General features: G+C 36.0%; 5 protein-coding genes across 5 annotated transcripts; 4 read left to right on the top strand and 1 right to left on the bottom strand.

The window, feature by feature from the left end:
* Positions 1 to 5,076: 5,076 nt before the first annotated feature.
* On the top strand, positions 5,077 to 6,177 carry GCK72_016908 (uncharacterized protein; the record flags this gene model as incomplete). The annotated part of the gene is made up of 3 exons (XM_003104363.2): positions 5,077 to 5,165; positions 5,213 to 5,995; positions 6,042 to 6,177. The coding sequence occupies 3 exons, from the start codon at positions 5,077 to 5,079 to the stop codon at positions 6,175 to 6,177; spliced, it is 1,008 nt and encodes a 335-aa protein (XP_003104411.2).
* Positions 6,178 to 8,246: 2,069 nt separating this feature from the next.
* GCK72_016907 (uncharacterized protein) lies at positions 8,247 to 10,559 on the top strand (the record flags this gene model as incomplete). The annotated part of the gene is made up of 3 exons (XM_053731766.1): positions 8,247 to 8,335; positions 8,386 to 9,168; positions 10,490 to 10,559. 3 exons carry the CDS (start codon positions 8,247 to 8,249, stop codon positions 10,557 to 10,559), a joined length of 942 nt encoding a protein of 313 aa, XP_053580679.1.
* A 3,149-nt stretch (positions 10,560 to 13,708) lies between these two features.
* GCK72_016906 (uncharacterized protein) lies at positions 13,709 to 14,299 on the top strand (the record flags this gene model as incomplete). Its single annotated transcript, XM_053731765.1, has 1 exon — positions 13,709 to 14,299. The coding sequence occupies one exon, from the start codon at positions 13,709 to 13,711 to the stop codon at positions 14,297 to 14,299; it is 591 nt and encodes a 196-aa protein (XP_053580678.1).
* Positions 14,300 to 19,286: 4,987 nt separating this feature from the next.
* GCK72_016905 (uncharacterized protein) lies at positions 19,287 to 19,621 on the bottom strand (the record flags this gene model as incomplete). Its single annotated transcript, XM_003104407.2, has 2 exons — positions 19,287 to 19,419; positions 19,476 to 19,621. The coding sequence occupies 2 exons, from the start codon at positions 19,619 to 19,621 to the stop codon at positions 19,287 to 19,289; spliced, it is 279 nt and encodes a 92-aa protein (XP_003104455.2).
* A 1,852-nt stretch (positions 19,622 to 21,473) lies between these two features.
* On the top strand, positions 21,474 to 22,561 carry GCK72_016904 (uncharacterized protein; the record flags this gene model as incomplete). Its single annotated transcript, XM_053731764.1, has 3 exons — positions 21,474 to 21,553; positions 21,596 to 22,378; positions 22,426 to 22,561. 3 exons carry the CDS (start codon positions 21,474 to 21,476, stop codon positions 22,559 to 22,561), a joined length of 999 nt encoding a protein of 332 aa, XP_053580677.1.
* Between the last annotated feature and the right edge of the window lie 302 nt (positions 22,562 to 22,863).

Genomic DNA, 22,863 nt, shown 5'->3' with positions numbered 1-22,863 from the left:
GGCCTCCTCAGTCTTCTCTACTAAATTCTTTCTGTCAGACTAGGAGACATCAATACACCCATTAGCACACTGGGGTTTTTACAAATAGACATTGAGAACGTTGCCTGAAAGACTGAGAGACGCAGTGAAAAAACTGTTTTCCATTGGATTACTGTAGAGAGCGGTTACAGATAAAAATACTGAAAAATTGGCGTTTTTGGCGATAAAAACCCTTGTTATTTGGAGAAAAATGATCGAAATTGGTTAATTGTTTTGTAATATGTTCAGAAAGATGTGATTGACGTAGAAATCAAAGAAAAACCATACCATTGCTGGCATTTCAAAAAGTAAAATAGTTCAATTTTGGGCAAATTCATTCTGTGTGAAAATCGATCAAAAATACAATTTATTCCATTTGTCTTATTTGACTTCTCAGAATGTGACAATAGGTTCCAATGACCTTCCCAGATCTCTTCTCACCAGGAGCATTTTCGTAGGAGGCCTCCTCAGTCTACTGTACTACAGTCTCTCCGCCATACCTTCAGTTACTAGCATCCAGTCGTCTTGGCTATTGATTGATTTTAAAATGGACAACATTCCAAAACCGTTCCCTCTACTCCACCTACCATACCTTGCATTAGAAGAAGTTCTCAGTATAATGAGACCTTTTGATTTGTAAGTTTTAGTCTATGTTTTCAATAATCTCATTGTTATTTTTATAGGATTAATTTCTCAATGGCTTCATCGAAATCGAAAATTATTACCAAGTGTGTTTTGAGAACGAAAGGAAATAAAAAGTATGAATTAGAAGTGGATACATTTGAAGAACCGAAAATTTCAATTAGAGGATCGAACACTTTTTTTGAATATAGACTGACATCGGAGAAATCAAGAAGTGAAAAAAAGGAACACGTTGATTTGACAAGTCGTATAAAATGCGACAGGGTGTGGATATACTCTGAAAACTTGATAATGGACTGGATGGAATTGCTACGGACAGTGATGGAGTATTATACTTTCAAGCGATTCGTGGTTTCATTTGGCCAAGACACGTTTCCAGAGCTGAAGAAATCAATTGTAGATTTTTTGAGGTCTCACATGACATCAGTCGATGATTGCGTGATTTATGGAAAAACGGAAGCAGATGAAGACGTTTCATACTTTCTCAAGAATATCGATGTCACAGAAACCTTGATCATCCTCTCAAAGCTCAGCAATCAGTTCCAACTGAAAACTGAAAACAGTCCTAATAATCTGTTAATTTTGAATGGGAATTGGATTAATTATGATCAATTCATTAATTTCAACGCCAATCGAATAGAAATTCAAAAATCTAAAATAACAAATTTAGAATTGAACATGTTCCTCATTAGCTGGATGACATCGAGATCCCATCAGAATCTTGAATATCTTAAAATTCAAGTCACTGAATTAGACACACTTGATACGATTTTAAACCTGCCCCATGAAGTGATGGGTGCCGATGTAATCAGACATGGCAAAACGTAAGTTAATTAAATAATTTGAAATGAGGTTTTAATTAATATTTTTCAGTGCCAAATATGGAATAATTGAGCTACGAGGAGGAACCGACATCAAGAGGAACGACGGAGCAACCGGCACAGTTTCTTTTGAAATGGTTGATGACCAGATGATGTTGTACATGCTTGTTTCTTATTTACTTTAATGAGAATGCAACTTTTAAAATCTTGTTTGTTTTGAGAGAAAAAAATGAGTGAAAATAAAGAAACTACTCATTAAAGTTTTCTTTTACGATTTTCAAAATGGTAAACAAAAAACTGAAAATTTTCTGATTTTAGTAATTCAATTAGAACTAGAATAGCACTTTCACAACTTTACGGGCTATTCTGACCATGCTGCTGTAGGAAACCAACAATTCAAAAATTAACCTCCATTTTTTCGAGGGAAAATATTTCAACTCTTGTAACTTTCCAGATGTCGACTCAGAAACCTAAAAGTTTTGAGAAAACAGTAAGTAACATATTCTTTTTAAAAAACACAAGTCTAGTGCCGAAAGTTAGCTACTGTTCGAATATGAAAGCTTGGGCTACGCAGATTTGTCAAAAATCGGGCCGGCCCGGCTAAGCCCGAATTCCAAAATGATTACTGATTTCTTAACAAATTTGTTCAAAATTTCCCGAAAATTCAAGGTAAAAGTGTATTATTTAGCTTATTCCCTTTTAATGAAATTTTGAATGTTGGTCAAAAACTGGACGTTTTTTTCAAAAATAAAATTCAAAATTTGTTCAAAATATGTTTCAAAACGGGAGAAGCGAAAGTTATTTTTTTTATTTTTTTTGAACATGAAATGATGTAAAAACTGGTCCATTGATTTGCGGTTAACAGAATCTGTGAGAATACTTGATCATCCCAACATATCAGAAAGTGATCAACTGATAAGATTACAGATAAGAGTGATAAGAGTGATTATACATAAATGGAAATGCTCAGGGATCAGACTATGGGGGTTATTGGATGAAATAATATGGTGATTACTGATAAGGTGTTATGGTGATTACTGATAAGGTGACTGATAAAACGATAAGTGATACGGTAGTTACGGTAAAGTGATTATCTGGACTACGTTCCTCAATTTCTCAAAAGACGTTTTTTCAAAAAAAAATTTCAAAATGTGTTTCAAAACTGGTCGATCGGTGAAATGATTTCGACCCGGCCCGTGACAAGTCTGGGACTACGATGATTAGAAATGCTGGCGCCTGAAATACAATATTTTATTGTAATCAATGAAAGAAATGCTTGAAATGTGTAAACATTTAGTTCAGAAGTGAAAGTTCTTTTTTTTAAGTTGATGCACCGGAATTTTGGTGGAATTCCGACTTCCGACTTCCGGATAACGAGTTTTACTTCCGACTTCCGTCATTCCAAAACTGTGAAATTCAGGAAGAATGGTCTAAAAATACAGAAAATAGGCTTTACTTCTGCCAAAAACTAATTTCCAACTGATTTTCGTAAATTTTATGAAATTTTTCTCCGACTTTCCAAATTTTTCTCCGACTTTCACTTCCTAGTTCCGTTTTAGAAAAATCACTTCCGCACAACTCTGTGGTGCACTATGTCTGGGAGGGTACTATACCATGCTAATAATGTTGATGCAAAATTTTAGTTGAGCTGATGCACCATGGCAATTAGCCTAATTGGTTTCTTCTTGTTCAGAACAACTAACTAGGGGATGACTCACACAAAGTATGGAGATACACAAAATGATATATATCACCGGAAAGCTGACGATCACAGAAAAGCAAACTTTCTTGAATAAAAGCGTTTCTTAAAAAGTCGTAGGAAGTCAATATGGACTTGAAAAGCTTCAAAGCCCCATTTCTGAAACATTGTGATCAACATCCAAAAACGAGGATTACAAAAAATAAAAAGAATGAAAAATTCAAAGACTCGAACCACAGAGTATCCACTTTCTACCCCACATGTAAAACCCTAGCACAGGCAAACCGCTGATGATGAAACGCGGGTCAAACTCGGGCGAAGGACGAAATTAGGACCAAACGTGGCCCTAATTACATCCAACGCGGTTAAAAGCCGTTTTGAGGATGAAACGCGGGTGAGATGCGGGCGTCCTCATTTTTGGGGGGATCTCAGAAGCGCCGAGGATGAAATGAGGATCAAATGTGGATGAGTTGGCACTCATTCATTTTCAATTTTTATTTCATTTATTTCTATTTTCTCGTTTTTCGTGTAAGATTTTTCGTTTTTTCATCGAAAATAAATTTATTTCAGTCATCTACATTCAATAGAGGGTTTCCAATTGGACTATATAGCGGAACTTCTTTTTTCAAAGAGCAAAGAGGTTAGTTTTGTTTCGAAAATTGGAAAAAATTGAACTATTTTCTTTTCAGAAGAGTATTCGATGATTGGATTCCGGTTTGTTAACGCAGCATTTCAATAAATGTAAGTTCTCTTGCGTAACACGAAAACTCCGAAATTTTGAATCAACATTTTTGGTTATAATGGAAAAAGAAACACAGAAAAGTTAAATGGAACATTCCGAATTTTTTGAAAGTTTTCGGAAATTTCAATCAAAATTCCAAGTCTTTGTGTTTTTTGTGTTCATACTTCTATTTTGAGCAAAAGAGACGTTTCAAAATTCCTAATTCTTTGCTCTACGAAGTAAACGTAACCATCTTTTGTCTTTTAAATTCTTTTCAATAATCTTGGCAATTGTACTGAAAAATGTTACTTTATGAGTATCACCAAGAATAATACAAAACTATAAACTCCTTTTTCAGATGATCGTCAACATCTGTATCGTGCCCCGGAAGCAACTCAAGAAGCAACAACAAAATCAAAACTGTCGAATCTTCGAATTTTCCTCAAATTTTCTACATTTTTCTATGTTATTTTTTCTTAAGAGTGAATAAAATAAATATTGATGTACATTTATACAATTGTTTGTTGCTTGATAACTATTCACAATTAGAAAGAACCAGAAAATTCTGATCCGGGGAACCCCTGCCCAAATTTTCCGCTGACGACCGCCGATGATGAAAATTGGTCCAAATTTGGACCACATTTGGTGTCTTTTTTGGTATCGTTTTGACACCGAGTGTTCATCCGCGTTTGGACCAAATTTCATCCGGAGCGGTTTGCCTGTGAGACCATTCGACCATCTATCCACCAAATATCTACCAAATGGATTTACGTGTTGCGGCAACACGCGGGCTGGCAACTTGGCTTTGAGCACTAAATTTTACCCAACGTTTGGAGCCGAATTTCTCAAAACTGGGAGGGCCACTGCAAGAACTGAATATATATCCGGAATCAGGGAAACGTCAGCTTTCCGGTGATATATATCATGTTGTGTATCTCCAAACTTTGTGTGAGTCATTCCCTAGTAAGCTAGCAGACTCATCTTTGTACCTTCCACACATTCCTTCATCTTATTTGACTTCTTAGATTAGGTCAATTGGTGTTAATGACCTTCCCAGATCTCTTCTCTCCATGAGCCTCTTCGTAGGAGGCCTCCTCAGTCTTCTGCACTACATTCTCCCTGTCTTGCCTTCAGTTACTAGCATCCAGTCGTCTTGGTTATTGATTGGTTACAAAATGGACAACATCCCGAAACCGTTCCCTCTTCTCCACCTCCCACGCCTTCCATTAAAAGAAGTATTCAGTATGATGACCCCTTTTGAATTGTAAGTTGTATCAATATTTTTCAAAATTGTCATTTTTCTTTGTGCAGAATCAATATCTCAATGGCTTCATCAAAATCGAAAGTTATTATGAAGTGTTTTTTAAAAAATGATAAAAACATGAAGTATCGACTTGTAGTGAAAACCAGCAAAGAGCCGAAAGTCTCATTATTTGGATCCGACACCTGTTTTGATTATATACTGACATCAGATCAGTCAATACATAACAAAATGGATTATGCGATATTTCAAGATAGATTAAAATACGACATTCTTTGGGTTCATTCGGAGAATCTGATACTGGACTGGATGAAATTGTTCAAAACAGTGAAGGAGCTCTTTTCATGCAGATGTTCTGGCGTAATATTTCTTCCGGATTCATTTCCAGAACAGAATAAAGCAGTTGTCGATTTTATGAAATTGGAAACGGATGAAATCGATGGTTGTTTTATCAGGGGAGAAACGGAGGATTATGAAGACATCGAATACTTTTTGAATAATATAAATGTAACAGAGCATTTGGAAATATATACAAAACTTAGTGATCGCTTTCAAATCAAAAGGAATACTCCTCTGAAAGGTATTGTTATTCATTTCGGAAATTGTCTGACCTTCAATCAGTTACTGCAATTGGACGGATTAGATATTGATATTCGAAAATCAAATTTCACAAATATTGAATTGAATGCGTTTTTGCTGAGCTGGATGGCGTCTAGTTCTCACCGAAACCTCAAACGTATCAAGATTCCGATCAATGATTTCGAATCATTTGAAACAATTTTTGATCTTCCTCATCAAGTTATTGATCCTAAACTGATAAGACAGGGTAAAACGTGAGTTTTTCAAACTTCTCATTCCACTAAAAACCGTAATTTGCAGCAGTGACAATGAAATAATCCAATTGGAAGGTGGAGCCGATATCAAGAGAATTGACGGAGCCACTGGAACTATTTATTTTGAATTGGATAACGATCAGATGATGTTGATTATGATTGTTTCATATTTGTTCACTTGAAAAATTGCATGTACAGCATCATTCAGGTCATTTCAGCTGAAAATGTCAATCTTTGAGAGTGTGCCATGGTATCACTGATTATCCTGCAAAGTTAATTTTATATTAATTGAACAGATCAAAAATATCACTTTATTTTCTAAATTGACAACTTTTCTAAACGGACATTCTCTAGGGAGGTACATATCGGTCAAGTCGTTTTTGATCTGCTCACCTAAAATGTCTATAACTCACTTGGGAGTGACCGTACGAGAAAGATGTCAACTAGAAAAATAGAGAACGACTTTTGATCTGTAAGATTTATATAAAATTTACTATGTGGAACAATCAATGATGCCATAATACAATCTTAACATTTTAACATTTTCATATGAAAACACCGAAATTGTTTATAATATTGCACGGTACTGTAGCTGTGAAGCTGCAAAAGTTTTTTTTTTTCAATTCCCTAATAAAAACATTTTATTTTAACATAACAAGGGAACCTCAAGACCATGCAAGTGCTTTTTTGGGTGAAACTTTCGGGATAATTTAAGAATGATCTGGAAAGATGATTCTGAAATTTTTCTCAAAATTTTGCTCTGATTTTATTTACACAGGAATCACCACTTCCTCGCTTAAAAACAGTTCCCAAAATCTCCCTGCCATCTAGGTCCCTCGTTCACAGGTAAAACGGCACCATGTCAACTATGGGTCATCAATGGGTACGCCAATGGGCGTAGGAAGAACATGAAATGATGGTCCATTGATTTGCGGCTAACAGAATCTGTGAGAATACTTAATCATCCCAACATATCAGAAAGTGATCTACTGATAAGATTACTGATAAGAGTGATAATAGTGATTATACATTAATGAAAATGCTAAGGGATCAGACTATGGGTGGTTTATGGATGAAATAATATGGTGATTACTGATAAAACGATAAGTGATACGGTAGTTACGGTTAAGTGATTATCTGGAATGCGTTCCTCAATTTCTCAAAACACGTTTTTTTCAAAAAAAATTTCAAAATGTGTTTCAAAACTGGTCGATCGGTGAAATGATTTCGACCCGGCCCGTGACAAGTCTGGGGGTTGCGATGGTGAGAAATGCTGGCGCCTGAAATACAATATTTTATTGTAATTAATGAAAGAAATGCTTGAAATGTGTAAACATTTATCAGAAGTGAAAATTCTCTTTTTTTAAGTTGGTGCACCGGAATTTTGGTGGAATTTCGACTTTCGACTTCCGGATAATGAGTTTTACTTCCGACTTCCGTCATTCCAACACTGTGAAATTCAGGAAGAATGGTCTAAAAAGACAGAAAATTGGCATTTCTTCATCCAAAAACTAATTTCCAACTGATTTTCGAAAATTTTACGAAATTGTTCTTGAAGCTTAAAAAGTTTTTTGCAAAAAAATATACTTCCGACTTCCGCGTTTTTTTCACATCTAGTTCCGTTTTAAAAAAAAATCACTTCCGCACAACTCTGTGGTGCACTATGTCTGTGAGGGTACTGTACCATGTTAATGAGGTTGATGCGAAATTTCAGTTGTAATGGAAGGCTTCTGCGGCCTTCGGTGTAGCGGTTCGAATGTGTGATATTTATTCATAAAAACATCATCATCTCTTAAAACATGATAAGGGAACCGACCACGAATGGTCGAGAGCAAGGGTTAAATAGTAGTTCTTATCAGTGGCACACAGGAGCTACGTCAATACATGGAATGTTCTAGAGAAGGGTTACGTAAGGAGCACAAAATGATCTATAGTGACTCACGGGGCATAACACAGTTGAGCCGATGGATCATCGCAATTCATCCAATCAGTTTCTTTTGTTATCAATTTTGACTTTCTCATCATTTTGAAACTACAAAAACAACAAACAGACTCATCTTTGTAGTTCCCACACATTCCTTTATCTTATTTGACTACTCAAATTGTGACAATAGGTTCCAATGACCTTCCCAGATCTCTTCTCTCCATGAGCCTTTTCGTAGGAGGCCTCCTCAGTCTACTGTACTACAGTCTCTCCGTCACACCTTCAGTTACTAACATCCAGTCGTCTTGGTTATTGATTGGTTACAAAATGGACAACATTCCGAAACCGTTCCCTATCCTCCGTCTACCTCGTCTTGTCTTAGATGAAGTTTTTATCATGATGAGGCCATTCGAATTGTAAGTTGTAGCCTATATTTTCAATGATCTCATTATTTTCTTTTTTATAGAATCAATTTCTCAATGGCTTCTTTGAAATCGAAAATTGTTATGAAGTGTTTTTTGAGAACGAAAGGAAACTTGAAGTATTCCATAGAAGTAAATACACACGAAGAGCCAAAAGTTTCCATTGTAATATCAAAGGCTTTCTTTGATCAAAGAATGACATGTGAAAGAGAGAAACATAAAAAGGAGGAGTATATTGAAACCCGAGATGGTTTTACAGCCGATCGTGTTTGGATATATTCGGAAAATTTAATCAGTGACTGGATGAAACTGTTCAAGACAGTATCGGAATTATTCAATTTCAAACGTCGCGTGGTCTTTTTCCGTCCTGACACTTTTCCAGATCAGAACAAATCAATAATTGACTTTATTAAGTGTCAAATACCAATAATCAATGCTTGTTCAGTCAATGGAGAAAAAGAATTAGATGATGATGTGGAATATTTTCTGGAAAATGTTGATGTGACTGAAAGCGTAGAGTTACATTCAAGACTCACAAATAAATTCCAAGTGAAAATCGATAAGCCTCTCAGAAATATTTCGATTGATTTTGGAGATTGGCTCAATTACAACCAATTAATCAAATTCAATAGTTGTAAAATAAATTTGAAAATTTCTAAGATAACCAACCTAGAATTGAATACATTCCTGCTCAGCTGGATGTCTATGGACTCCCATCAACATCTTGAACGTCTCAGAATTCCAGTTAATGACCCGGAATCACTTAACGTCATTTTGAATCTACCCCATGAACGGAACAATGTTGACGTGATCAGACATGGCAGAACGTAAGTGGTTTGTATCAAAACCAAAGTATCCAAGTTCGAAATTTCTTTTGTAAACTAATTTTTTATAGTTAAGTCAAAAGTTAGACGTGACAACGGTGACACGCTAGCTTTCGGTAAAACGATAACGAGTAAAAAGACGGAAAATCAATAAAAATACAGTTTTCTAGATAATTACTAGTTTATTAGCAGAAATCTATCAATTATCTCAACGATGATTGATGCAATAGAACAAGAAATCACTAATAAGTCTAATAGCTTCCCTAAGCTAAAATACACCAAAAAAGACAATAAAATAGATAAAAAGGTGACAAAAACACCCAAAAACCAAAAGACGGGCGAAACTTGACGAGAAGGTTACCAACGACCTAACCCTAGGTTGCCCCAAGCTCAAGAATGATGATAATTCTCTTTTCTCCTTCACTTTAGCGTGTTCGCGCCGGGAAATGAAACAGTGCGCTAGAGCGCATCTGCAGCGAGACCGCGAGTTACGAAGGCAAGTCTAAAACTTGAGATGACTTTTAAGACTTTTTAGAGATTAAGACGCACTCTCTGACTCGTTCGATCACCCATGTTCACCCGAAAAAAGTTGACCATCTCCGATTTGTCCGTCCTTTTGAACAAAGACACTATCAAGTGTTCTCAGCAAATTGGGGTACTTTTTGGCCGGGTCCGTCACCTAGGTACATAGAAAAATCAAAAAATCGATATTTTTCGAAAATTTTTCCTGAAGGAGTTAGGAATGAAATCTCAACGGGAAATTAATGTAGACACTATTTAAGGTATTTTTTGTGTTCAGAAGAAAATTCCAGCTCAACACCTTCACAGTGAAATTTTTGAAAATTCATGAATTTTTCGGGTTTTTTTCATGAAATCGTTTTTATCTCGGCAGGGACACGAGAAGACAGTGTTTTTTATTTAAAATTCGGAATCTACATGAAATTTGGTATTGGAAACATGTTGTCCCTACTTGTAACTCTAGACCCTAAGAACGGTTTTTTAGGGAAGTATGAGAAAAACTGACATTTCAATTTTCGAGGTCTTCCTGTAAATCATTTTTGACGATTCAAAACAATGGTTTTTGAATTTTTTTATTTTGTCAGGTCATTTTTTTTTCATTCCCAACACGATTTTCGATCATACCACAAAAAATATTCGAAAAATTGAGTTTTTCGAATTTTTGAAATTTTTTTCTGAATTGAATGATTTGAACTGAAATATTAAGGATAGCATTATAAAATTAAGAGAATACAATTGGAACATGATTTGCGTTCATGAAACAGTTAATTTCCATCATCGGCTCATCTGTAACTTACAATTTCAGGATGAAATTCGGCGAAATGTTCAACTTGGAAGTTGAGGAAAAGGTACTTTATACTTGCATCGTTATTTGACAGAGGAATGTGTTGAATACGACAGGAAATGTGAGAAAATTACAAAAACTGATTGATACAGCAAGATTTTCAAACAAATAATTGAGAAAATGAGGCTCATAGTGTTCAATTGTCTGACCTTTTTGTGGAAGTCAGAAAAGTTTTTTTTTTCAATTATTTGTTTGAAAATCTTGCTGTATCAATCAGTTTTTGTAATTTTCTCACATTTCCTGTCGTATTCAACACATTCCTCTGTCAAATAACGATGCAAGTATAAAGTACCTTTTCCTCAACTTCCAAGTTGAACATTTCGCCGAATTTCATCCTGAAATTGTAAGTTACAGATGAGCCGATGATGGAAATTAACTGTTTCATGAACGCAAATCATGTTCCAATTGTATTCTCTTAATTTTATAATGCTATCCTTAATATTTCAGTTCAAATCATTTAATTCAGAAAAAAATTTCAAAAATTCGAAAAACTCAATTTTTCGAATATTTTTTGTGGTATGATCGAAAATCGTGTTGGGAATGAAAAAAAAAATGACCTGACAAAATAAAAAAATTCAAAAACCATTGTTTTGAATCGTCAAAAATGATTTACAGGAAGACCTCGAAAATTGAAATGTCAGTTTTTCTCATACTTCCCTAAAAAACCGTTCTTAGGGTCTAGAGTTACAAGTAGGGACAACATGTTTCCAATACCAAATTTCATGTAGATTCCGAATTTTAAATAAAAAACACTGTCTTCTCGTGTCCCTGCCGAGATAAAAACGATTTCATGAAAAAAACCCGAAAAATTCATGAATTTTCAAAAATTTCACTGTGAAGGTGTTGAGCTGGAATTTTCTTCTGAACACAAAAAATACCTTAAATAGTGTCTACATTAATTTCCCGTTGAGATTTCATTCCTAACTCCTTCAGGAAAAATTTTCGAAAAATATCGATTTTTTGATTTTTCTATGTACCTAGGTGACGGACCCGGCCAAAAAGTACCCCAATTTGCTGAGAACACTTGATAGTGTCTTTGTTCAAAAGGACGGACAAATCGGAGATGGTCAACTTTTTTTGGGTGAACATGGTCTGTTGATCGATGCTCGATCGACTCGGAGAGTGCGTCTTAAAACCGGTGGAAACCGGACAGTTATATTTAAACTCTGAATAACTTTTCTTTGTTAATTCGCCTTTTTAGTGCTAGAAATGAAACAGTCTGTATGCGAGGTGGAATCGACATCAAGAGAATCGATGGAGCTACCGGAATAATTTATTTCAAAATGGACGGTGACCAGCTGATGTTAAACATGGTTGTCTTCTCATTATTTGTCTGAAAAAATCTCTCTCTCTCCCTCTCTTTTTGTTATTAATCTTCATTTTTGAGATCTTTTTTAGGGAGTCTGTTAATTCCCTCTGACCATTCATCTATTGGATCCCCACTTTCTGAACTGTTGTTTTTTAGCATTAAGTTTAATAAATTGACTCTTAAATACATACTCCTCCTTGTTTTCTAAAGACTAAAGGAAGTTGAAAAAGGGCTGTCCCATGTGATACCTTACTCAATATTTTTACAAGCTCCACGGTCTCCTAGGATGATTTTAGGGGCAGATAACGTCATCGAACGTGGAATGTCACGAAAAATGAAAAATAACTGAAATTATACAGCGTGAGAGATTTTTTGAACAGGGAATGAAGTGATCATCCATTTTCTCGAGAACAAGGGCAAATCTCAAAAAATTGTCACACAATTTTGTTCGAAACCGTGTTATGAACCCACCATAAATTTTTTGTCTTTTTTTTTGTTGGGTACTTTTTGAGTTATCTTTTGTTGAAAAATCAACTGAAAACACCCTACTTTTTCATTAACTTCGAAATATGTGACCTCATTTTGAAATCAAAATTTTCGAAATCAAATTCGAAATCAAAAATCCGTTCAAAAAAAATCTCTCACGCTGTATAATTTCAGTTATTTTTCATTTTTCGTGACATTCCACGTTCGATGACGTTATCTGCCCCTAAAATCATCCTAGGAGACCGTGAGCTCTCATATTTTTTCTGACACAAACTTTCAAAACTAATATCTTTAAATATTTCATACCATCGGCACACAGACACATATTATGATATCTACAGCTCAAGGACGAAACGCCCAATTCGTACCAATTCATGCTGTCATTAAAAGCGGTTAAAACTAAAAAGTTTAAAAAAAAAGAGTTTTTTTTTCAGAGTACACCCGACTTCTATCGTATTTTTAGTATCTCGAATACCTTTTTATCTTATTTTTCCTTGTCTGGTGTCATTCTATAATGAAAGAAGTCAGACTTCGAGACCCCAACTTATACTTTTCGTTCTTGGCGAGAATTTACTTCCAAGAAAAACATACCGTAGCGACCCTCAATGAGTCATGTTTAACTCTGCTGAATCATATCCGTTTTCACAGACTATTTTTTGTTTCCAACTGTTGGAAAACACTTCCTTGTTAAATAAATGTTGTATAGGAACGCCTACGTGAAACCCTAGTCACGTGCCCCGGTTATTCTAAGTATTCATTTCCCTTAGAATTCAGTTTCTAATAAAGTAAAGAGTCAAGAACCACGTGTAATCGTCTCTCTCGATAATCTCCTATGATTGCTGCTGTACTTCAAACTGAGCTCTGTGTTTATAAACAAGCTCATATTTATATTCGATTTTGAAGAAGTTCAGTACTTAAAAAAATAATTTCTTATCGAAAATTCTCCGATTTTTTTGGAAAAAATCAAGATAACTATAAATAATTATACTTTTATGACAGAAAAATTGTGCCTTGAGAGTGATCAATACAGTCAGAACGCTTTTACGGATGCAATTCTTTGATATGGTCCTGGAGAGATTGGACGAATTTCTGGCATTTATCACAATAACCACGGGTCATCATTTCGTTTCCGGAGGATGTCGAGGTATCCGGCTCCATATCGATACGTGGAGACAACATCATTTGTTGTGGTGGAGCAGTAACTGTCGGTTCTGAAAATAATTATTGTTTACTTCTGAACTATTACTCATAAATCTCAATTATAGAATTTTTCACGAGAAAAATCAGAGTTTTGGAGGAAAATGAGAGAATACTGATTCGAAACACATAAATGAACTTTGAATTCTTAAAAAATACCTCCGGGTTGGTCGAAACGAGGCGAAAGCATGACTGGAGCTGGTGGTGCTCCCATGATTGGAGCTGGTGGTGCTCCCATGACTGGAGCTGGTGGCGCTACCATGATTGGAGCTGGTGGTGCTCCCATGATTGGAGCTGGTGGCGCTACCATGACTGGAGCTGGTGGTGCTCCCATGATTGGAGCTGGTGGTGCTCCCATGACTGGAGCTGGTGGCGCTACCATGATTGGAGCTGGTGGTGCTCCCATGATTGGAGCTGGTGGCGCTACCATGACTGGAGCTGGTGGTGCTCCCATGATTGGAGCTGGTGGTGCTCCCATGATTGGAGCTGGTGGTGCTCCCATGATTGGAGCTGGTGGCGCTACCATGACTGGAGCTGGTGGTGCTCCCATGACTGGAGCTGGTGGTGCTCCCATGACTGGAGCTGGTGGTGCTCCCATGATTGGAGCTGGTGGTGCTCCCATGACTGGAGCTGGTGGCGCTACCATGATTGGAGCTGGTGGTGCTACCATGATTGGAGCTTGTGGTTCTTGTGGTATACGAATAAAAGGGCGAAATGCTGAAAATACTTTTTTATTAGGTAAGATGTTCCAAAACTCACGAGAATGGTCGGAATGGTGAAATTCGTTAGCGTTTCCATTCCCATCCATAGTTGAAGAGTGAGAACTCAGACTGAACTGGTGGACGTGGAAAAACGTCCACTTAAATACACACAAGATAACGATCTAACCGGGTTAATGGAACGCCGGTTTTCCCTCTGTAAATAATACACGTTATAATTATGAATTATACATAGGGACCGCAATGAACGTGGGCGAAGTTTTTCATTTTCTTCTCTTGGGCTGTCATGGGGAGGGTATTGAAATGTTTGGCGGTCTGCCCTGAGAGCCCAGAATGCTAAAACAGAATGAAAACTTTTTCACCCTATGTAGTCGAGTACGTAGAATCCGATGAACACACTTTCGTTTCACCCAAATGTTTAGTTTTCTCAGAAAACTGAAAAAAACATTTTGCTTTTTTCAGTAAAATGTCACGTTTAGGTTGTTCTAGGTCAGACTCGCATCGTTTTTTTACTGTTTCTAGTAGTTCTTGACATACTCTAATAGGTTTTGAAAGAAAATTAAGTTTTCGTGTTGTGGTATTTTTTTGGGAGCCAGCTGAACTTCGAGGCATCACTTCAAAAAATTTACAGTGATAACCGATTTATTTTCTGACATATTCTTCTTAGACATCTCTTCAGGTACCTGGGGCCAAAATTTTGAAAGCCGTTGATTCGTAAAATGTGGTTTTTTCGGTGTCGGAAGACAACAGGCTCAAAAAGAAAAGTAGTTTTATCGACAGTTCTGGTTAATGCAAGTCAGACTCGCTTCGTTTTTCGACGGAATCAGAATCTACGCAAAATTTCGATCTAGATCCACTTAGAAATTAATAAATCCGTATTGGAACTTTAGATATTTCATGTTTTATCTCGAAATAAGCTGAAAATCCTTCAAATAATTCTCTTCAATTTTTAACAATCACGTCAAAAATATATTTCCTATTATCCGCGCCACATTTGTACTCATTTAATTCAGTGGATAAGACGCTGGGTTTTTATTCAAACGGTTTCTGGTTGGAACTTTCCCAATTTTCACAAAAATTTGAAGGATTGAACGTGAAAACAGAAAATATTTTTTGCGTGGTCAGGAAAACAAAAGAATTCCCCAAGAGAAATTCAGTAGAAACCATGGCTGACTAAAAAGTCCTGTAACTTCGGAGAAAGTGAATATTTTCAGAAAAAAATTTGGGAATGTACTTCCATTTACCTGAAGAAAAGGTCAGGATGGAAATTTTAATGAAAAATTGAGTTTGAAAAAAATGTTGCGGTCTTTAATTATACAACACACTCTCTACAGTAATCCAATGGAAGACGGTCTCTCATTCACTGATGTCTTCGAAAAAAAAAAGTGTGATTCTATGAGCTCGGCACAGTTCTTACAACTGCGCTTCACCGAAATGCTCTTGAAAATGTCTCTTTTTCTCTGAGTTTCTCAATTTTGTACACTATTTTCTTCAGTATCGGTGAAGCACGGTTGAAAAAAGTGTGCCGTGCTAATAGCACAGTGAGGCTTTTTCAACCGCGTTCCGTCGATGCAGGCGAAAATTAAAAAAGAAGATTTCGGTGGAGCGCGGTTGTTAAAAGTGTGATCTCCCAATAACTACCTTGTATAAAGTCCATTGCAGAGCTGTGCGGAATTCCTTCCTTCGACTTCCTTCTTCCTTCTTCCGGGCTTTTTTCACTTTTTTATTCCTTCTTCCTTCTTCCTTTTTGAAAAATTTACTTCCTTCTTCCTTCTTCCTTCTTCCCTTTTGAAAATATTATTTTCCTTCTTCCTTGTTCCTTCTTCCGTTGAAAAGTTTACTAAAATTTTGTAATTTTCGACGGAATTTTGGCGGAATTTTGAAGGTTTTTGACGGAATTTTGTATGAAACAACATCAAAATTCGTTTTCAGAGATGACTAGAAAAAAGTTTCCTCAAATTTGTCATTTTCAAAATTAACTTCGGTTCGGAACCCAACTTCTTTCTTCCCTCCTTCTTCCTTCTTCCGGGCTTTTTTCACTTTTTTCTTCCTTCTTCCTTCTTCCCTTTTGAAAAAGTTATTTCCTTCTTCCTTATTCCCTTTTGAAAATTTTATTTCCTTCTTCCTTGTTCCTTCTTCCGTTGAAAAGTTTACTAAAATTTTGTAATTTTCGACGGAATTTTGGCGGAATTTTGAAGGTTTTTGACGGAATTTTGTATGAAACAACATCAAAATTCGTTTTCAGAGATGACTAGAAAAAAGTTTCCTCAAATTTGTCATTTTCAAAATTAACTTCGGTTCGGAACCCAACTTCTTTCTTCCCTCCTTCTTCCTTCTTCCGGGCTTTTTTCACTTTTTTCTTCCTTCTTCCTTCTTCCCTTTTGAAAAAGTTATTTCCTTCTTCCTTATTCCTTCTTCCTTTTTGAAAATTTCACTTCCTTCTTCCTTCTTCCTTCTTCCTTCTTCCTTTTCAAAAAATTTTACTTCCGCACAGCTCTGGTCCATTGACTTGAATAGTTACTCTAATCAGCTAATAACTATAATTTCTCCCAGCAAAATCCGTATGATCTGATCTTGTGAAAAAAAAGAGAGCTTTACACTTTATGGTCCTAAACTGATAAGACAGGGTAAAACGTGGGTGTTTCGAAGTCCTCATTCCACTAAAACCCGTAATTTGCAGCAGTGACAATGAAATAATCCAATTGGAAGGTGGAGCCGATATCAAGAGAATTGACGGAGCCACTGGAACTATTTATTTTGTATTGGATAACGATCAGATGATGTTGATTATGATTGTTTCATATTTGTTCACTTGAAAAATTGCATGTACAGAATCATTCATTGTTCCTATTGGGCGGGGGATAAATGAGACAAATAAGTTAGAATACCTTGTAAATCTCGAAATATAAATGTGTAAACATTGATCATAAGTGAAATTTATTTTTCAGTCCGTGTATTATGTCTGTGAGGGTACTGCAACATTTTAATAAAATTTATGCACAATTTCAGTTGAGCCGTGCATCATTACAATTTACCCAATCCGTTTCTTTTGTTATCAATTTCTACTTTATCACTTTGGTATTTTTTCGCACTTTGCCCACGAAATGGGCCAGGGCGCCTGCCTACACCGGCACTTGTGCCCATTTTGAGGGCCATATGGCCCACTGTCAAATACATATTAACAATTTCAGTAATTATGGAAAGTACTAGGATATAAATAACTAAAATTGATCAAATTTTAAAATGGGGAATAGGAATAGAGGAGAAGGAATTAATTTGTAGTAAAAATTACAATTTACAACGAAAAATCTACAGTAAATGCGAAAATGAACAGAGACGAGAAGTGGAGCAGCCGAAGCTTGTAGTTGATGATTTTTTTTTCTTGTTTCACTGAGATTTGACAAAAATTGAAAGAAAAAAGAAGAGTAGGGTCTTGCTTGTTTGATCGACGGATCTGTGACAGATTCTCTCATCTTCTGTTTGAAATAAGTGGCATAAAATAGAAGGGCGAAAGAATTGAAAAAAGCTAAATAAATAAGAACAATAGTGGCGAAAAATCAGCGTGTGCGGCATAGCGCGCTTTCTCAACTTGTGCCCACTCGGTGCCAATGTGGTGCCCAACTGGGGCCAAACAGGTGCCCAACTCGTGCCCACATCCAACCAGCCTTCCTCCATTGTCATTTCTTTGTTTCATTTGACTACTCAAATTGTGACAATAGGTTCCAATGACCTTCCCAGATCTCTTCTCTCCATGAGCCTTTTCGTAGGAGGCCACCTCAGTCTTCCCTACTACATTCTCTCTGTCTTACCTTCACTAGGGAATGACTCACACAAAGTATGAAGATACAAAACATGATATATATCACCGAAAAGCTGACGTTTCCCTGATTCCGAATCTATATTCAGTTCTTGCAGTGGCCCTCCCAGTTTTGAGAAATTCGGCTCCAAACGTTGGGTAAAATGGGGTTTACATGTGGGGTAGAAGGTGGATACTCTGTGGTTCGAGTCTTTGCCTTTTTCCTTATTTTTATTTTTTGTAATCCTCGTTATTGGATGTTCATCACAATGTTTCTGAAATGGGGTTTTGAAGCTTTTCAAGTCCATATTGACTTCCTACGACTTTTTAAAAAAACACTTTTATTCAAGAAAGTTTACTTTTCTGTGATCGCCAGCTTTCCGGTGATATATATCATGTTGTGTATCTCCATACTTTGTGTGAGTCATCCCCTAATTAGTTGTTCTGAACAAGAAGAAACCAATTAGGCTAATTGCCTTGGTGCATCAGCTCAACTAAAATTTTGCATCAATCTTATTAACATGGTACTAACAGACATAGTGCACCACAGAGTTGTGCGGAAGTGATTTTTTTAAACGGGACTAGATGTGAAAAAAGCGCTGAAGTGGGAAGTATATTTTTTTGCATAAATTTTTAAGCTCCAAGAAAAATTTCATAAAATTTACGAAAATCAGTGGGAAATTAGTTTTTGGCTGAAGAAAAGCCTTTTTTCTGTCTTTTTAGACCATTCTTCCTGAATTTCACAGTTTTGGAATGACGGAAGTCGGAAGTAAAACTCGTTATCCGGAAGTCGGAAGTCGGAATTCCACCAAAATTCCGGTGCATCAACTTAAAAAAAATAACTTCTCCCGTTTTGAAACATATTTTGAACAAATTTTGAATTTTTTTTTTGAAAAAACGTCTAGTTTTTGACAATACATTCAAAATTCTATTAAAATGGAATGGAATACACTTTTACCTTGAATTTTCGGGAAATTTTAAACAAATTTGTTGAGAAATCAGTAACCATTTGAAATTCGGGCCAAGCCGGGCAGGCCCGATTTTTGAGAAGTCCCCAAGCTTTCGTTGCTCAAGCTTTCGAATATATGTAAGCATAAACTAATAGTAAGTTCGAACAATATTACAGAAATTAATCATATTTTAACATTTTGAAAAGCGTTTAAAAACAAATTTTAATGAGCAATTTCTTCATTTCCACTTTTTTAGCAGATTTCTCTCAAAACAAACAAAATTTTAAAAGTTGCATTCTCATCAAAGTAAATAAGAAACACACATTTTCAACATCATCTGGTCATCGACCATTTCAATAAAAACTGTGCCGATTGCTCCATCGTTTCTCTTGATGTCGGTTCCTCCTCGTAGCTCAATTATTCCATATTTGACACTGAAAAATTGTTTTTAATAATGTAAATTACTCAATTAACTATTTAATTAACCTACGTTTTGCCATGTCTGATCACATCGGCACCCATCACTTCATGGGGCAGGTTGAAAATCGTATCAAGTGTGTCTAATTCAGTGACTTGAATTTTGAGATATTCAAGATTCTGATGGGATCTCGATGTCATCCAGCTAATGAGGAACATGTTCAATTCTAAATTTGTTATTTTAGATTTTTGAATTTCTATTCGATTGGCGTTGAAATTAATGAATTGATCATAATTAATCGAATTCCCATTCCAAATTAACAGATTATTAGGACTGTTTTCAGTTTTCAGTTGGAACTGATCGCTGAGCTTTGAGAGGATGATCAAGGTTTCTGTCACATCAATATTCTTGAGAAAGTATGAAACGTCTTCATCTGCCTCAGTTTTTCCATAAATCACGCAATCATCGACTGATGTCATGTGAAACCTCAAAAAATCCACAATTGACTTTTTCTGCGCTGGAAACGTGTCCTGGCCAAATGAAACCACGAATCGCTTGAAAGTATAATACTCCATCACTGTCCGTAACAATTCCATCCAGTCTATTATCACATTTTCAGAGAATATCCACACCCTGTCGCATTTTATACGACTTGTCATATCAACGTGTTCCTTTTTTTCACTTCTTGATTTCTCTGATGTCAGTCTATATTCAAAAAAAGTGTTTGATCCTCTAATTGAAATTTTCGGTTCTCCAAATGTATCCACTTCTAATTCATATTTTTTGTTTTCTTTCGTTCTCAAAAAACACTTCATAATAATTTTCGATTTTGAAGACGCCACTGAGAAATTAATCCTATAAAAATAACAATGAGATTATTGAAAATATAGACTAAAACTTAAAAATCAAAAGGTCTCATTATACTGAGAACTTCTTCTAATGCAAGGTATGGTAGGTGGAGTAGAGGGAACGGTTTTGGACCGTCCATTTTAAAATCAATCAATAACCAAGACAGTAGGATGCTAGTAACTGAAGGTATTACGGAGAGAATGTAGTGCAGAATATTGAGGTGGTCTCCTACGAAAAGGCTCCTGCTGAGAAGAGATCTGGGAAGGTCATTAACACCTATTGACACAATCTGAGAATTCAAATAAGAAATGGAATAAATTGTATTTTTGATCGGATTGAGGTTTCTATAAAAAGGGATTTTCACACAGAAAGAATTTGGGAAAATTGAACCATTTTACTTTTTGAAATGCCAGAAATGGTATGGTTTTCTTACGTTTCTACGTCAATCACATCTTTCTGAACATTTTACAAAAACAATTAACCAATTTCGATCATTTTTGTCCAAATAACAAGGGTTTTTATCGTCAAAAACGCCAATTTTTCAGTATTTTCAGCTGTAACCGCTCTCTACAGTAATCCAATGGAAAATAGTTTTTTCACTGCGTCTCTCAGTCTCTCAGGCAACGTTCTCAATGTCTGTTTGTAAAAAGCCTAGTGTGCTAATGGGTGTACTGTAGACTTCTATTAAGTCTGCGTCTCTTCTAATCTCAATGATGTCTCCTAGTCTGACAGAGAGAATTTAGTAGAGAAGACTGAGGAGGCCTACTTCGAAAAGGCTCCTGGTGAGAAGAGATCTGGGAAGGTCATTAACACCTATTGACCCAATCTGAGAAGTCAAATAAGACAAAGAAATGTGTGGGAAGTTGTAGTTTTTGTAGTTTCAAAATGATGAGAAAGTAGAAATTGATAACTAGCTAGCTGTTGTGAACAAGAAGAAGCTATGGTGCATGATGCATCGGCTCAACTGAAATTTCGCATCAATATTAATAACATGGTACAGTACCCTCACAGACATAGCGCACCATGCATACACTTTTATACTTCGAGATTTGCGAGTAGGTCATTCTCCATGATTTGTCTTATTTGTCCCAACCCAATAGGCGTGTCAATGACCTTCCCAGATCTCTTCTACCCAGGAGCCTTCTCATCCCTCTATCCTCCTATCTCCCTTCTATTCCTTCATTTACTTGCAGTAACCCACAATTATTGATTTTTTCAAAAATGAGCAAGGCGTTTTCCCTCTTGAAGCTCCCACGTCTTGCTCTAGACGAAATTCTTCTCACGATGAGACCGTTTGAATTGTAAGTTGTATTTATATATACATTTTAATGATTCATTTTTAGAATTCAATTCTCGATGACATCTTCCAAAACGAGAATTATTATGAAATATTTGTTGAGAACGAGAGTAAACTTGAAGTATAAACTTCTTGTGAACACTTTCAATGAACCGAAAATCACAGTGTTAGGGTCGGACACGTTTTTCGATTGTAGACTAACTTCCGATAAGTTGAGAAGCGAGCAAACAGAATATTTCGAGGATGCACATGGCTTAAAAGCTGACAGGATTTGGATGTATTCTGAGAATGTGATAATGGACTGGATGAAACTGTTCAAGATAGTCACGGAACTGTTCAATTTTCAACGTCATGCCGTTTCTTTTCGTCTGGACACATTTCCAGATCAAAATAAGACCATTATTGATTTGATAAGATCTCAACTCTCATTCTCTCATTTTTTTCGGTTCGATGGAAAAATTGTAGCCGATCAAGATGTGGAATACGCTTTGAAGAATATCAATGTCACTGAGTTTTTAAATTTTAAATGCGCTCTAAGTAATAACTTCCAACTAAAAATATCAAAAACTCTTGAGAAGATTACTGTTACCGATGGGAATTGGTTGAATTACAATTCATTGATTCAATTAAAAGCTTATGAACTAGAAATAAAAGGATCTAAAATCACAAATGTGGAATTGAATGCATTTCTGATTAGCTGGATGTCGTCGGACATTCATCAAGACCTTGCACATCTCGAAATTCCGGTCAGTGACCCAGATAGACTTGATTCAATTTTTGATCTGCCCCATGAAAGAATAGACGACGATGTAATCAGACATGGTAAAACGTAAGTGTTTCCCAACTTAGTTCCCATCACTAAGTACAACTTTTCAGTGTGAAAAATGAAGTATTCCGTATGCGAGGTGGAATTGATATCAAGAGAAATGATGGAGCAACTGGAACAATTTATTTCACAATGGACGGTGACCAGTTAATGTTAAACATGATTGTCTTTGCATTATTTGTCTAAAAATCAATGATACCAATACTTTTCCTGTTTCCTTCTTATCTCTCTCGTTCTCAAATTCATATGATGCATCGTCCCTAATAATATAATAAATCTACATGCTTGAAATGGTGCATCGACTCAGTGAAAAAAGTACCTATTTATAAAACTGGTGTTAACATTCCTGACACAAATCAAAATTGCACAAATTATTTTTACATGGTGCATCGCAACATTGCGAGCAGGTCGTACTCCATGATTTGTTTAATTTGTCCCTACCCAATAGGTGACAGTGACCTTCCCAAATCTCTTCTACCCAGGGCATT

Source organism: Caenorhabditis remanei, chromosome V (assembly GCF_010183535.1).
Source record: "Caenorhabditis remanei strain PX506 chromosome V, whole genome shotgun sequence".
Lineage (NCBI taxonomy): Eukaryota > Metazoa > Nematoda > Chromadorea > Rhabditida > Rhabditidae > Caenorhabditis > Caenorhabditis remanei.
The sequence above is the reverse complement of the archived record's forward strand: the minus strand, read 5'-3'. Positions and strand labels throughout refer to the sequence as shown.